At 41.3% G+C, this 15,639-nt stretch overlaps 1 protein-coding gene across 1 annotated transcript; it reads left to right on the top strand.

Annotated features, from left to right (window-relative positions):
* The first annotated feature begins 1,756 nt into the window (after positions 1-1,756).
* On the top strand, positions 1,757-14,669 carry Ddx20 (DEAD-box helicase 20). Its single transcript, XM_042681859.1, has 11 exons — positions 1,757-2,195; positions 2,662-2,756; positions 5,960-6,128; positions 7,094-7,208; positions 7,308-7,450; positions 7,584-7,722; positions 7,810-7,868; positions 9,401-9,483; positions 9,807-9,912; positions 10,034-10,135; positions 13,177-14,669. The coding sequence occupies exons 1-11, from the start codon at positions 1,904-1,906 to the stop codon at positions 14,325-14,327; spliced, it is 2,454 nt and encodes an 817-aa protein (XP_042537793.1). The 5' UTR covers positions 1,757-1,903; the 3' UTR covers positions 14,328-14,669.
* The last annotated feature ends 970 nt before the right edge of the window (positions 14,670-15,639 follow it).

The following is a 15,639-nucleotide window of genomic DNA, read 5'->3' as shown; positions in this document are numbered from 1 at the left end:
AAACTCTGGCTGGTGATGTGGCTCAGTGGGAAAGCATGTGCTTAGCAGGCACAAAGCTCCACATTCAATCCCCATAACCAAAGGTGTGGGAGTGGGGGGGGTCATTCCAACACCTGTTGAGTGCATAGTCAGAACAGAGAAGAAACTCTGGGCAGGGAGACCACTCAGGAGGACTTTTCAGTAGGTTCACTACAGGGCCTAAAACAGATGGTGTGGACTTTTCAAAAGGAACGGATGAAGCATTTGGAGGCAAAATTACTTGGCCAATAAATTGCTAGAAAGGGAAGAACAGATTGGTGATTAATTTCCACATTTGTAATTTGTGGACTTAGGTAGATGAAGGTTTGGGTATTAAGGGGAAGTTCAGGGAGGGACCTTTAGTGTTGCCCACTTTTTTTTTTCATAAGAACAGTGGACATTTTCTCAATGTCTTAAACATTTCTAAGCAAGGCTTCTCCTTCCGATAGGATTACCATGCCCAAAGCCTCTCCTCCACTGGCTGGAATGCAGGCCATTAGTTATGCGTGTGTGTGGGAAGCAAAATGCCAGTTATATTTTAAAGGACAAATTTGGGGGTTGGATGCAAAATGTCTTTTACAATGTGGAATTATCATCAAAACTTGGTTATAGGAACTCATTCAATAAATATCGATAATGTATTGTGTCAGAGTCAGAATATATTCCCCTGCCCCATCAGCCTTCAAAGAGAGAGCAGAGAGAGAAAAAGAGAGCATAAGACCTTGTCCTCAATGAGCAGGGGAGACAGACAACAAACACATGTCATTGTGTAATTTCAGGTCGTTATAGGTATCTTGAAGAAAAAAATAAAGAGGCAGGGTGTGGTTTGCACGTCTGTAATCCCAGTACTTGGGAGGCCGGGGAGGATGATTGCCAAGTTGAGAGGCCAGCCTGGGCTGCACAGCAAGACCTTGTTGCTAAATAAGTAAGTAAATCAACGGCGGGGCGGCGGGCGGCTCTCGCCTGCGATCAGAGGCGGAGATCTAGAATCAGGGTGCAAAAGCTAATCCGGGCAGGAAGGTCGGTGGGGCTCCAATCTCTCATTAACCACCGAAAACGGTTCGGGGTGCTGTGGCTCCAAGGGGTAGAGCGCTGCGAGCCTTGAGCCCAAGAGCTCGGGGACAGCGCCCAGGCCCTGAGTTCAAGCCCCGCGGACCCCCCCCCCAAAATAAAGAGAGGAAAACAAAAAGAACAAGGGGGCTCGAGAGTGGTAGGAAGGTCCGGGAGCGAGCAGGCTGGCCGTTAGGATTTCAGCAAAGACCTCTTGGGCTCAGACGGTCCATTTCGGAGATGAGGAGCAGCAGGAAGGAGCCGCGGCGGCCTCCGTCCGGTTCTGGGTCCGCTTCCATCCTTGCTGTGAGCCGCCTGGCCTGCGCGGGGCGGGGGGGGGGGGGGGGGGGGGGGCCGAGGGAGAGGACCAAGCCGGCCGTGCGGCCCCGGATCCGGGGGCCGGGGGTGGGCGGCCAGGCCGCCGCCGAGCCGGGCGTCAGGCGCCGCGCGCGACGTGCGGGCGGCGTCACAGAGCGCGCGCGCGACGGGCGAGTGCGGCTGCGCGCGGGAAACGGGGGGGGGGGGGGGCGCGCATTACCGGCCCGGGAGGTCGGGGAGGCGGGCGGCGCCCAGCGCGCGCACGCGGCGCCCCCTGCAGGCCTCGGGCGGGCGGCACACCGGTATTCTCCTTCCTCTTCCCGTCTCTTTCAGATCACGCTTTCGAGTCGGTGCGCTCGCAGAGTCCAGGCCTCCGACTCCCGCCCCTTCCCTCCGCTCCCAGGCCCGCCGTGTCAGTGTCTGGCACGGGAAGACTGCCAATAAAGTTTTTCTTCTTCTCGCTCCCAGCAGGCCCGCCTCGCCCCCAAGTATCGCGAGATCTGGCGGCGCGGCTACCATGGCTGCGGCGTTGGAAGCTCCCGCGGCCTTAGCGACCGCCGAGACCGCGATGGCCGCGGAGCGTGTAGCCGCGTCCCCCGAGCCGACCCTCGGGTCTGTGCGGAACCTGAGGACCGCTCACGACATCGGCGGGCCGCGGACCCGCACGGGGGACGTGCTGCTGGCGGAGCCGGCGGACTTCGAGTCGCTGCTGCTGTCGCGGCCGGTGCTGGAGGGGCTGCGGGCCGCGGGCTTCGAGAGGCCGTCGCCGGTGCAGCTCAAGGCCATCCCGCTGGGGCGTTGCGGGCTCGGTGAGGCCGGGGACCCCGGAGGGGCTGGGAATGGCTGTGTGTGGGGGGGGGGGGCGGCCTCGGGGAGGCGGGATCCCCGGGGAGGCCGAGACGGCGGGTTCGGTGTGGCCGGGGTCCCCGCGGAGGCTGGGAGGGCGAGAAAGGGACCCGGGTGAAGGGGTAGCCGCGGGGTGAGTGGCCCCCGACAGCCGTCCGCGCGCGCCGGGTTTGCGGGCTGGGCCCGGGGCACTGTGAATGGGGAGGATCGTTCAGACCCTGCCCCCGGCCCTGATAAACGGGAGATCCACGACGTCGATCCCGGGGGGCCGGACACCCTTGTCGGTGGTGTAGCCTCTAGCGTGTTGTGAGAGTCAGCAGTGAAGGTGCCAACGAGATGATGATCTCTGGAGACCCGGGAAGTTGTTGGGTTACCTGCGCTTTCAAGTATTGGCCAGTGATTGATTTTTTTCCCCTTCTTCTTCTTCAGACTTAATTGTTCAAGCTAAGTCTGGCACTGGGAAAACCTGTGTATTCTCCACCATCGCTTTGGACTCTCTTATTCTTGAAAACTACAGTACTCAGGTGAGTGTTTGCCCAGAGGACCCTTGGGGGAAAGGTGTGTTCTGTGGACTTTGCCACTGATTAGAAGAAATATCGACAGCTCTTCAGAAGGACGTGAATTTGCTGAATGGAGCAAAACCGTATGAACATTTAAAAAAGTAATGCATTAATAAAAATCAAACGATAAAAGCAGACATTAATGTCTTTGACTGTTGGTAATATGAAGCATGACCCAAGGACTCTATTACTAGTGTTTTAAAATTTGAATTTTCTATTTCTGCATCTTAGATGTGCGTCTACCATATGTGTCAGTTTGTAAAAACTATTAAAATAATTTAGTTTATATTAGTTATGTAATAGGGGTTGGGATTATTAGCAATCTAATTTGTAATATAATTAGATAAGGGGGATTTGATTGTTTGGGGATTTTATTTCTTTGTTACACTTTCACACATATTCTACACTGTATTCCACCAGTCTCACTCCCGCTGTCACTCCTTGCCCTCCTTCCCACCAAAAAATTATCCCTAACAGGTTTCATGTTCCATTTTCCTTTCTTTCTTCCTTTCTTCTTCTTTCTTTCTTTCTTCCTTTTTTTTTTTTTTTTTTTTTTGGGTCCGGTCGTGGGGCCTGAACTCTGGGCCTGGGTGCTGTCCCTCAGCTCTTCAGCCCAAGGCTAGCACTCTACCACTTGAGCCACAGTGCCACTTCCGGCTTTTTTCTTATGTGGTGCTGAGGAATCGAACCCAGGGCCTCGAGCATGCAAGGCAAGTGCTCTACCACTGAGCCACCTTCCCAGCCCCTCTTCTTTCTTCTTTTCTCTCCTTCTTTCTTCTTCTTCCTTCTTCTTCCTCCTCCTCCTCCTTTTTCTTCTTTCTCCTTTTCTTCTTTCTTTCGTCTTCTTCCTCAGGGCCTGGACACTGTCCCTGAACTTCTTTTGCACAAGGCTAGCACTCTACCACTTGAGCCACAGCACCACTTTCAGCTTTTTAAAAAAATTTATGTGATACTGAGGAATTGAACCCAGGGCTTCATGCATGCTAGCAAGTACTCTACCACTAAGCCACATTTTCAGCCATTACTGTTCCATTTTCATAGTTGCAAATAATCTATTTTGGCAATATTCAACTTTATCCTCTCTGCCATCATTATCCATTTTTAAGGATTCTTTTATGCACTGACTAGATTTCAGTCAGACTTAGTGTTTATCTTGATTCATGGTAATGTGCTTTGACATGGAACATAAACTAATTGCAGGTGAATGCATCATATTGATCTCTCATTTCCTAGGTTGTCTTAGATTATTTCTAAGATTACCTTACCTAAATTAGTACAAGATTTGAATTTGGGGATTGTTTCTTCAAAGATTTGTTGAATCAGTGCTACAGCCATTATAACAAATAGTGGACCTTCAAGGATAAATTAGATTTGACCCTCATAGTTTTAACTCTGGAGTTGAGTAGCTATGGCAGACTATTTCAAGTTCTCAGTCATTTATGCCTTCCTTTCTCCTCCCTCCCTCCCTCCTTCCCTCCTTCCCTCCTTCCCTCCCTCCCTCCCTCCCTCCCCCTCTCTCTTTCTTTCTTTCTTTCTCCGTTGTGGGGCTTGAACTCAGGACGTGGGCGCTGTCCCTAAGATTAACACTTTACCACTTGACCTACAGTGCCCCTTTGGGTTTTTGAGTGGTTAATTGGGGACAAGAGACTCATGGGGACTTTTCTGCCTGAGCTGGCTTCGAACTCTGATCCTTGGATATCAGCTTTCTGAGTAGCTAAGATTACAGGCATGAGCCACCAGTGCACGGCATCAGTTGTGTATTTCTTATGTATCTTAAATAGTGGTTTTTAATCTTGGATACCCATATCTAGAAAGTCTTTTCAGTCTTTATATTTAACAAATCTCAAGTGATATTGCTCATAAGCAATCTTTCTTACAGATGACTTAGGCCTCCTAGATAGGATGTATTTGAGATTTTGGCTTGTAATAATTTTGGCAGTAGATCAAATGCTCTAAAAGAGTTCCATAAATGATGTTTTTAAGGTTTTTATATTATCAGACTTATCCTCATTTTTCTTTGTATATGAGAGGAAGTACCAGAAAACAAAATCTAAGTTACCCAGAGATGTTTGTCAGTCTTTTTTTTTTTGTTGTTGTTGTTATAGGGCTTGAACTCAGGGCCTGGGTGCTGTCTCTGAGCTTTTGTGCTCAAGGCTAATACTCCACCACTTGGAGCCACTGTGCCACTTCTGGTTTTCAGGTGGTTAATTGGAGATAAAGAGTTAAAAAGTCTCATGGATTTTCCTGCTAGGGCTGGCGTCAAACTTCCATCCTCAGATCTCAGAGTAGCTAGGATTACAGGCATGAAACCACTGGCACCTGGTCCTTTTTTATTTTATTAAAAAATTTTTTTAAAGCAGTATGTTCTTATGGTTGAGAACTTGGATACTTGTATATTTTCTCTTCTAGCAATTATAAAGTTTGCACTGTGGTTTTCAAGGCCTTATGTAATCTAGCCCATAAGAGTCCTCAACCTTGTTTATTTTCCTTATAAAAATCTGTCTAGTCAAATAGGCCTTTTCTGTTCACCAAGAAAACTACTATTTTAAGGCCTCTGCATTTTTTTCTGTTTCCTCTTCCTGAAACATTTCCCCAGGTATGTCCCACAGCTAGCTATGCTGTACATTTAGGTCTCCTTAAATGTTACCTCCTCAGAGGTGCTTTCTTGATTACTCATTTAAAATGATTCCTCTTGTCACTTCATTACCTACTGGATTTTCTTCACACTTTTTATTCCATATATATGTTTATTATTTATCTTACAAGTCCAAGAATGGAAGTACTCGGAGGTAAAGACTTCATGTTGACCCCTAGCAGCTTGTATATTGTCTCACAATCAGATACTTGGTCTGGCAATAAAAATCTTGACATTTTAGCCAGGCAGCCCAGGCAGGAAATTCCATGAGACTCTTATCTCCAATTAACTAGCAGAAAACTGGAAGTGGTGCTTTGATTTAAAGTTGTAGAGTGCTATCCTTGAGAAAAAAAAGACTCAGGGACAGCACTCTGGCCCTGAGTTGAAGCCTGAAGACCGACAAACAACAAAACCTTCACATTTTAAATGATTGTTTAAGGGAAAAATAGTATATAAGTTAATTGTGTTATTTATATCTGTGTGAATGTGCCATTCCTTTGACTTCTTAACTGTATATTTTCTGTTTTTATAGATTTTGATCTTGGCTCCTACAAGAGAAATTGCTGTGCAGATACATTCTGTTATCACATCCATTGGAATAAAAATGGAAGGTTTAGAGTGTCATGTTTTTATTGGAGGGACTCCATTATCACAAGACAAAGCTAGACTTAAAAAGTGTCATATTGCTGTTGGCTCTCCTGGTAAGATATGAGTACCTCTTAGTTAACTGTAACTCTCAAACAGAATACCATATCTTGTATTGGGATTTGAACTCAAGGCATTGTACTTGCTTGGCTTGCTTGGCTAGCACTATACCACTTGAGCCACTCTTTCAATGCAGCTTTTTGCTAGTTATTTTGTAGATGGAGTATCCTGGACTTTTCTAGTTGGACTGGCTTTGAGCCACGATCTCTGGACCACAGCTTCCTGCATTACATGCATGAGCCCCAGCCACCTGTCTAATGACACTTTCAGTATGACAATGAGGATGGAGGGATTTTTGATAATTGTGATCATTATTTTGAGTAAAAGTGAAGAACATTAGCTAGAGGTGGTGGTATAAGCCTTTGATTCCCCCTTCTTGAGAGGCAGAATGGATGATAAGAGAATTGAAGTGTGAGGCTATCCTGAGCAAAAGCACGAAAACCTATTTGAAAAACATAGTGAAATGAGCTGGGGGCAGAAAAGAGATGGGGTGTGACTCAAGTGGTAGATCACTTGTCTAGCCTTATGGCAAAGAGAACAGTAGAAGAGTGAAAACTGGATTACCAACAGAATTTATGAAGCTCTAATTTTTGAAGATGTTTAAGAAAACTTATGGAAAGAATCTGAGAAGAGTAGAAATGATGCAACTTTTAGGATGCCCTTCTAAGTCATGGATTGAGATTTTTCTGAATCAGAATCTAGCATTCAATTTCTTAACACTCAGGTCTTTTGATGGGAATGGTATTTTTCATACTGATGAAAACATGAAAAAATAATGAATTTATTCATAATTTGTAGTTTAGTATACAAATACATGAGAATTGACTCAGGAAATTCAGCAGTGCAGCCTGTGAATAAATGGTATAAAACAGTCACATATTGTTTAAAAATCTTAGACTTTATACAGATTTGCTATGTCATAAATATTTCAGTGATTTTTTTTTCTTTTCCTGGTATTTAGGCAGAATTAAACAGCTCATAGAACTTGACTATTTGAATCCAGGCAGTATACGTCTCTTTATTCTTGATGAAGCCGATAAGCTTTTAGAAGAAGGCAGCTTCCAGGAGCAAATAAAGTAAGAAAATTAACTTGACTATAAAACTAGTGTTCAAAAGCACATGTCTTTCACTTTTCCATCTTATTTCCATGCACATATATTTTTTCTGTTTTGCAGTTGGATTTTTTCTTCCTTACCTGCCAGTAAACAGATGTTGGCAGTATCAGCTACTTACCCTGAGTTTTTGGCTAATGCTTTGACAAGATATATGAGAGATCCTACTTTCGTAAGATTGAATTCCAGTAATCCAAGTCTCATAGGTAGGTAGAGATTTTGGGTACTTCCACTATTGATTTGTTCATGGCATTCTGGAATTTTTACTTGCCTTTTTCACTATTGCTGTTTTCTTAGTATAACATATATTTGTTTTAACTGATACCTATTTCTTTGTAGGTCTGAAGCAGTATTACAAAGTTGTCAGTTCATACCCTTTAGCCCATAAGATTTTTGAAGAAAAGGCTCTTCATTTACAGGAACTGTTCAGCAGAATTCCATTTAATCAAGCTTTAGTCTTTTCTAATTTGCATAGCAGGTAATAAAACTTGATACGGTCATCTGGGGAACTTTTGAAATAAGATAAGCAGTACTAGTAAATGGTAAACCTTTCTTATTTTTTTAGAGCTCAACATTTGGCTGATATTCTTTCTTCTAAAGGCTTTCCTGCTGAGTGCATATCAGGCAAGTTCATTGCTTTAATATTTGTTTTAATATACTGATTTAAGGCCTTGAGTCAGGAGGAAGAAAGATCGCTTCATACATTGTCTAGTAAATGTGAGGATACACTGAATTTTCAGAGTGGAGGAAATTTTGGGCTGAAATTTCATTGGAATTTGGTATGTCTATATTCTGACCTTTTAAATTGTCTTGATTTTTGAAAGGAATAACTAGTGGCCAAAGAGACTTAAGTTTTTAGTAGAATTTCTTTGAGTTTTATCTTCAAGGAATTCTATAAAACAGATTTTGTCCTGAGACAAAACAAATTTTTTTCCTGAGATATTTTATTTCTTACATACTCTTTGTTAAAATGCTGAGTATGGCATGACATACAATGTCATGCCAGCACTCTGTAGGCTGAGACAGGAGGCTATTTGATTGAGTTCCCCTGAACTATATAACAAAACTTTTTTTTCAGAAACCAAAACCAACAGGGCATGGGTCACTCACACCTATGATCCTAGCTATATATCAGATCTCCTGTGGGAGATCATCCCGTGTAGGAAAAGTCCTTGAGTCTTTGATCACCATTTAACCAGGAAAAAAAACTGGAAATGGAGTTGTGGCTTAAGTGGTAGAATACTAGCCTAGAGCTAAGAGGCTAAGGGACAGCATTGCTGAGGCCCAGAGTTCAAGGGACAGCATTGCTGAGGCCCAGAGTTCAAGTTCCAATAGGAAGCGGGCTCAGTGGTGGGTGCTTGCCTCGCATGCATGAGGCCCTGGGTTCAATTCCTCAGCTCCATATAAGCAGAAAAAAAAGCTGGAAGTGGTGCTGTGGCTCAAGTGTAGAGTGCTAGCCTTGAGCTGAAGAGCTGAGCACTCAGGCCCAGAGCTCAGCCTCCACGACCGACTCCCCCCTCACCCCCCAAAAAAAAATCACTCTGAGAATTGCTAAGTTAATTGATTCTTCTTTTTGTGGTGCTGGGGCTAAAACTTGATGCCTTGAGCATGTTAGCCAAATGCTCTGTCATTGAGTTAATGCTTTTAAGCCTTTGAATTTTGACTGTTTTATGTTCATGTAGAAGGAAAAATGACTCAGTCCTTGACACAAAGTTTATTGCTGCTGGCCTAATGGACATGCGTGACTTAACCAGTGAGGTCCTTTTTAGTTTTATTTTGTGTCTCCTCTTGTTTTTGACCCTTTAGCTTGAGCTTGTTTAGTATGAGATATTGGGGAGACTCTTCTATAATGGGCAAGTATTTTGATTGAATCACATTTCAGCACCAAGTTTATAAACAGTTAAGAGTTGTTTGCTGTACTTGATATGTTGTGATATGCAGGCATAATCTGGTTACCATTTAAAAATTAAAGTTGCCTAAACTCTGTTTTAAAATTTCTCACTTTAGATCTTACCCCAGATTTGCACAGAACAGAATTAACTGTGCCTGGTGTATTTAAAGTGTTAAGACTCGTACTTACGATTCCTGCTTTTTGTGGACCTGATAAATATGTATTACCTTAGATGTTTTTATGGTTTTCATCTTGGTCTTTTTAGGCAACATGAATCAGAATCAGCGTCTTGATGCCATGGCAAAGCTGAAGCAGTTTCATTGCAGAGTCCTCATTTCTACAGATTTGGTAATTTTCCTGTTTGATATGGATGACTGCTTGATACATATATTATCAGATGTATAGATTGCATCTAGTATTTTATGTGGGTGCACCTTAGAATACTAAAAAAGATAATTATCTTTCCAAATCTGGGGGAATCTTAAACAGGTTGTTAATATATTATTAATTCTTGTTTTTTAAATCAGTTATTAATGCTAATTTTTCTTTGGGTTTACTCCTAAATATTCTCCTGCTCTTAATTTAGCTCTTGGTTATACAAGAAGTCTCTAGTGAGCATTGGTAGCCATGCTGTAATTAATGTAAACAAGTAATTATTAATCTTCTTCAAGACTTCCCGTGGCATTGATGCTGAGAAGGTGAATCTGGTTGTCAATCTGGATGTACCATTGGACTGGGAGACATACATGCATCGGATTGGTAGAGCTGGTCGCTTTGGTAATGAAAAACAATTTTTTTGCATACTTTCATTACAGGGAAGGATCTATATGGTGAAAGGTGGATTTGGAATGTAACTTACGTGAAAATGATTTACTATTTGATACTTTCTCTGCTTTAGGTACATTGGGACTGACAGTGACCTACTGTTGCCGGGGAGAGGAAGAAAATATGATGATGAAAATTGCCCAGAAATGTAATGTAAATCTTCTCCCTTTACCAGGTACATTTTTTTTGATGAATTCTTTTTTTTAAATTATTAATACATTTTTTAATTGTAAAAATACTGTACAGAGAGGTTACAGTTACATGAGCAAGGTAATGAGTACATTTCCTATCAAGCATTGTTACCTCCTTTGTTTTCCCCCTACTATCCCTTCCCTCCCATCTCCACAACTACTCGCCCCCTCCCTTGCCTAAATTGTAATGTTTGTTTTTTAACATAGTGTCTTGTGCATCTCATTGTTACAGTGGGTCAACCTGTATCCCTATTTAAGCATTTTGTTTTTTTCCTTCCTCTCTCCAAATTAGAAAAGTGTATATACAAGATATAGGGCACCGACACCAAATACAGTGAAAAACAGGAGTTATGCCGTGGGGGAGGAACATACAAAGAAAAAAAAAAATCACATGGTACATTATAAATACGTTAGGGTCCCTTGGAGTTCATATTGCTTAATATCATCTTATCTGGTCATATGTACATAGCTTTTGACCTTTTCTGCTTGTCTCAGACATATACTAGTTATTGCAAATAAGGGAAACCATGGGACCTATGTTTACCAGGTACATATTTGCTACATAACAGTTGGAGTGATGGGGAAAATATAACAATAAATACATAGTGTTTATGACATGTTGGGTATGTGAGTGTGTGTAAAATATATATATAAATAACCATATATATATATAAATATATATATATTAACTGACTTAGTTCTTGTGGCAGTCCTGTGAGATATGTACCATTGTTATCTATGTTATTTAGGCATAAATAGGTTAATTAAAGGTGTTAGAGCTGATAAGTTGCAAAACAGGATTACAAGCTACTGGCATGTGAAAAATAAAAAAAAAAATCTATTACTTTGTATTCGTTACTATTTTTAATTAAATTGCTTTTTTTGCAATTTGATTTTCTTTCTTTGGTAAGAGTGAGTGTATTTCATTGCTTCTAAGTTGATGTGAAGGTAATTTTTGCCATATCTTTGATGTCATGGGAAAGCATTTTTAATTTGAATACAACTTTGAAGAATTTGAGTGAAGTATTTTTCTTTTTCTTTTTTTTTTTTTTTGTCGGTCTGGGCCTGGGTGCTGTCCCTCAGCTCTTCAGCTCAAGGCGAGTGCTCTACCTCTTGAGCCACAGCGCCACTTCCTTTTCTTTTGATTTTTTTTTTTTTTTGTCGGTCATGGGGCTTAAATTCTGGGCTTGGGTGCTATCCCTCAGCTCTTCAGCTCAAGGCAAGTGCTCTACTGCTTGAGCCACAGTGCCACTTCCCGTTTTCTAGTGGTTTATTGGAGATAAGAGTCTTACGGAGTTTCCTGCCCAGGCTGGCTTTGAACCATGATCCTCAAATCTGAGCCTCCTGAGTAGCTACGATTACAGGCATGAGCCACTGGTGCCAGGCTTTTCTTTTGATTTTTAATGACTCATTTATAATGATGTTTTTAAAGTGCCTTCTTGGAAGGAGTGCATATTTGAAACTTAATGATCTCTTAAAAAAATCTTAAAAGTTCTGGCTTGATATATGTTATATGTGATAAGTATATACACTTAGAATGATACACATATATTTGTACATTGAGAAATGTGTATATATGTTATACATAGTAGGTACATGACTTAGTAGAATATGAGATATGTAGTTATTGAATAATCTGAGTATTATCAAATTTTTATTTAATTTCTCTTGTTTTGCAAACCATTTACAAGTATTAATACAAATTATTTACAAATTTGAGAGTGTGGTAGATTCTAGTTAGTTCTGGCTTGATAATTGTATGATCTTTTACAATTAAAAAAATGTTCATAAACTCAATGTCCTGATTTGCAAGATATTTCACAGTAGATAGTGTTTAGGTTCTGTATCAGATGTTCTAGAACTCTCATTTCTTTCTATACACATCAGTTGGTGATCTGATACAAGGAAGAATAAATTGGACATTGGTAGAAGAGGATTAAGAATCATGTAGGATTTAGTATATAGTATCTAGTGATAAAAATAAGGTTTGCTTTTGGATGCTGGAAAATGCTATATTTGGATCTTTATGTAATGTTAACAGAGCCCTGAAATTATGAGGGAATGATAGTGATGGTGTAATGGCCTGAGAACTTGTGTTACAGAATCCTGTTAGATGAATTCTGGGGGCAGCTCTAGGTGGAGAGTTGACCTGGATGAGAGAAAGTGTTAGGCCCACATTAGAATCACATTTCAGTGGTTAAACACCTCATGGAAGAAAAACAGCAGCAACAGGCAAGAGCTTTATAAAGCTGGGATTCAATATATCTTGTCTTCCTAAGATGAAATACATTTGCACTTTGGAAAGGTTGAATCACCAGAGGAAGGAAATAGTCATATCTGTTTGGAATAGAACATTTAGAGAGTCAAATCCAGCAAATTTAAGAAGAAAAAAGAAAGGAAACAGAACAAAGGAAAGAAAAGAAAGCTAGGTGCTCGTGGCAACACTGAGCTGATCAGGAGACTGATCAGCTGATCAGGAGACTGAAGTTAGCCCAAGCTAGCTTCCAGTGAACCACCAAAAAGCCAGAAGTAGAACTGTGGCTTAAGTAGTAGAGTACCAGCTTTGAATAAAAAAACCCAAGGAATAGTACTCAGGTTCTGAGTACTGACCCAGTACTAGCTCACAAAGGAAAATTAGAAAGTTTGTTGGTACTATAGATCTTTTCATAGTCATATAGCCTTGCTTTTTTCCCCTCACCTGTAGAGGTGGATTGATTTTTTTTTTTTTTTTTGTAAGACTATAAAGTAGCAGATTTAGGTGGATGCAGATTTAGTATTGTAATATTTCCAAGTTGATAGCTTTGGCGGGGAGCACAGTTGATTTTGGAATACCTGGTTTTGTTGTCAGTGGCAAATAAAGGAGGGGCTGGAGAGGAGGACAGGAAAGATGGGAGTTACTATATGGACTTGTATAGCACTCTTACAGTAAGCTTCTTGAGGAAGCGTAGGAAGAGACAGCTAAGTGAGTATGTGATTGGTGAAAAGTAGCTTGAGAATTTTAATCTTTGTTCTTCTTTTTATGTAGATCCCATTCCTCCTAGTCTGATGGAAGAATGTTTGGATTGGGATGTGGAGGTGAAAGCTGCTATGCATACATATGGTTTAGCAAGTCTACCAAACCAACCACCCAAAAAGCAAACTCAAAAAGTAGAGAGGACCTTTCAAACTCCAAAAGCTCATGGTAACCACATGACTTCCTCTAGACATACTACTGTATCTACACTATCAGTCAAATCAAAAAATGCCAAACAAAAACTTCCTGTGAAAAGCCACTCAGAGTGTGGAATCATAGAAAAGGCTATGTCACCAAAAGAACCAGGGCATGGCATACAATTGGAAGAACAAATGAAGAATTCTGTTCAGCCTCCTGCTGAAAACGCCACCAGTAGTCAGCATCAGGACAAACAAGCTTTACCTGAGTCACTCCCCAAAATTCCTTGTTTGTCATCCTTTAAGATCCAACAGCCATGTACTTTGACTTTTGCAGAACTGGTAGAAGATTATGAGCATTATATTAAAGAGGGGTTGGAGAAACCTGTGGAAATTATCAGGCACTACACAGGTCCTGGGGATCATACTGTGAACCCTCAAAATGGTTTTGTGAGAAATAGAGTTTCTGAAGATAGAGTACAGATGTTGGCAAGTAGTAGCCAGTCTGGAGACTCGGAGAGTGACAGTGATTCCTACAGCTCCAGGACCTCTTCCCAGAGCAAAGGAAACAAGTCCTACTTAGAAGGCTCTTCTGATACTCAGCTGAAAGACTCTGAATCTACTCCTGTGAATGGCCATACCTCTTTGGAACAACCTTTGAATGGAAAAGACATTCCTACTCCAGGAGAGTTACCTGAAATCCAGATAAAGGCAAGGCATAAAGAAGGGTCTAACCAGAGATCTAAGCAAAGCCGGAGAAATTTACCCAGGCGTTCTTCATATCGATTACAGACAGAACCCCAGGAAGACGGTTGGTATGACAGCCATAGGGAAACCCATCCGAGTTTTTCTGATACCTACCAGGATTATGAGGAGTACTGGAGAGCTTACTACAGGGCATGGCAAGAATATTACGCTGCTGCATCTCAGTCATACTATTGGAATGCCCAGAGACATCCGAGTTGGATGGCTGCCTATCATATGAATACTGTTTATCTACAAGAAATGATGCACGGTAACCAGTGATTCTAGGACTTACTTGGTGAGAGGAACAAACAATTGATAGTTGGATATCCATTCTCCTTCACCTAGAGCAGAGTAGCATATAGTGGCATATTTGAGGAACTTGAAAAGACTCAAGGCTTTCCACTGGGACACATCTATTTTTCAGATTATTTTGACTTGCTCCAGGTATATTACCTCTCTTTTTGAAAGAAACTTCATCAAATTCTCAAAAGACAGTTTTGGGGGCAAACAACAAAGATCCCAAGGTGCCATTTTCTGGAAGCTGTTTCCAAAAGAAACATTTAAAAAGATGACATATATACCACTGTTTACTTAAATAAAACAGCTAAGATTTGAAAGTAATGTTAACCTACACTGTGGAATTCTTTACAAATGGATTGGGCTGTTTTTCCATGTTGGTGCATTCTTGAAGAGATTTGTATCTTGGTAGATCCTTTAGGTTTAGCTAGTGAAGAATATTTGAAGATAGCTTCAGAATTAGACTTGATTTAATCTTACTTGCTTCCAGTAAAAAAAAAAAAGTCCCCAGTACAGCAAATGTAGCTTAATATGGTGGCATTTATTGTTCACATTTTAAATGTTTTTATTATTGAGATTTTTACTCAACACATGTTTTTACTGTGTATTAAATAGGTACAGGTAATGCTCTGTAGGAACATTATGGGAACAGCTCTTTATTTGGTTGGTTCTTGGATTTTTTTTTTTTTCCTGGTGCTACGGAAGTTTGAACTCAGTTTCATACTTGCTAGGCAAGTACACTACCACTTGAGTCATGCCTCAAACTTGGTTCTTGGATTCTTTTTTATGATTCTGATGAAGGCTATAGGTTGACTATAGCCAAAGAATTTCTCATTCTATAAACACAGAACTGTGCTTGAAATTTAAAAAGGTTCTAGACTCTCTGAAGTGCATCTGTGAAAAGAACTGACCCTCTGCTGGTAAGCAGGTGGAGTTCTAGCAGATAGTAGGCAGTATTTTTGGAAGCTGGATTTTATTCTACTCACTTTTCACACACTATGTCTTAATATATGTGTTCTAGAAAGTTTTCTTTAGTTTTTAATCTCTAATGCTATGGTCAAGAGGAGCACTCCTTTTTCTGAGATATAGTGCACCTATAAATTGTGGTTTAGAAAGTTGTATTTGAAGCTTTTTTTTTTTTTCCTCTGCCAGTCCTTTTTAATCACTAAGCTTTAGTTCTCAGATCTTTCTGTGAACTAGATTTTGTGTAAGAACTCCTTATTTATAAAAGGAAAACTTTAACATACTCAATGTGAACACTTTCTTGGGCAACACTCCTTTGTCAGCAAACACA

This window comes from Dipodomys spectabilis, unplaced genomic scaffold (assembly GCF_019054845.1).
Source record: "Dipodomys spectabilis isolate Male_0828 unplaced genomic scaffold, ASM1905484v1 ptg000002l, whole genome shotgun sequence".
Lineage (NCBI taxonomy): Eukaryota > Metazoa > Chordata > Mammalia > Rodentia > Heteromyidae > Dipodomys > Dipodomys spectabilis.
This window is presented reverse-complemented; position numbering and strand designations above follow the sequence as displayed.

Coding starts and splice junctions, on each gene's coding strand:
- Ddx20 (XM_042681859.1), top strand. CDS start 1,904: ATGGCTGCGGCGTTGGAAGCTCCCGCGGCCTTAGCGACCGCCGAGACC. Junction 6,129..7,093: donor TATTGCTGTTGGCTCTCCTG/GTAAGATATGAG, acceptor CCTGGTATTTAG/GCAGAATTAAACAGCTCATA. Junction 10,136..13,176: donor AAATCTTCTCCCTTTACCAG/GTACATTTTTTT, acceptor CTTTTTATGTAG/ATCCCATTCCTCCTAGTCTG.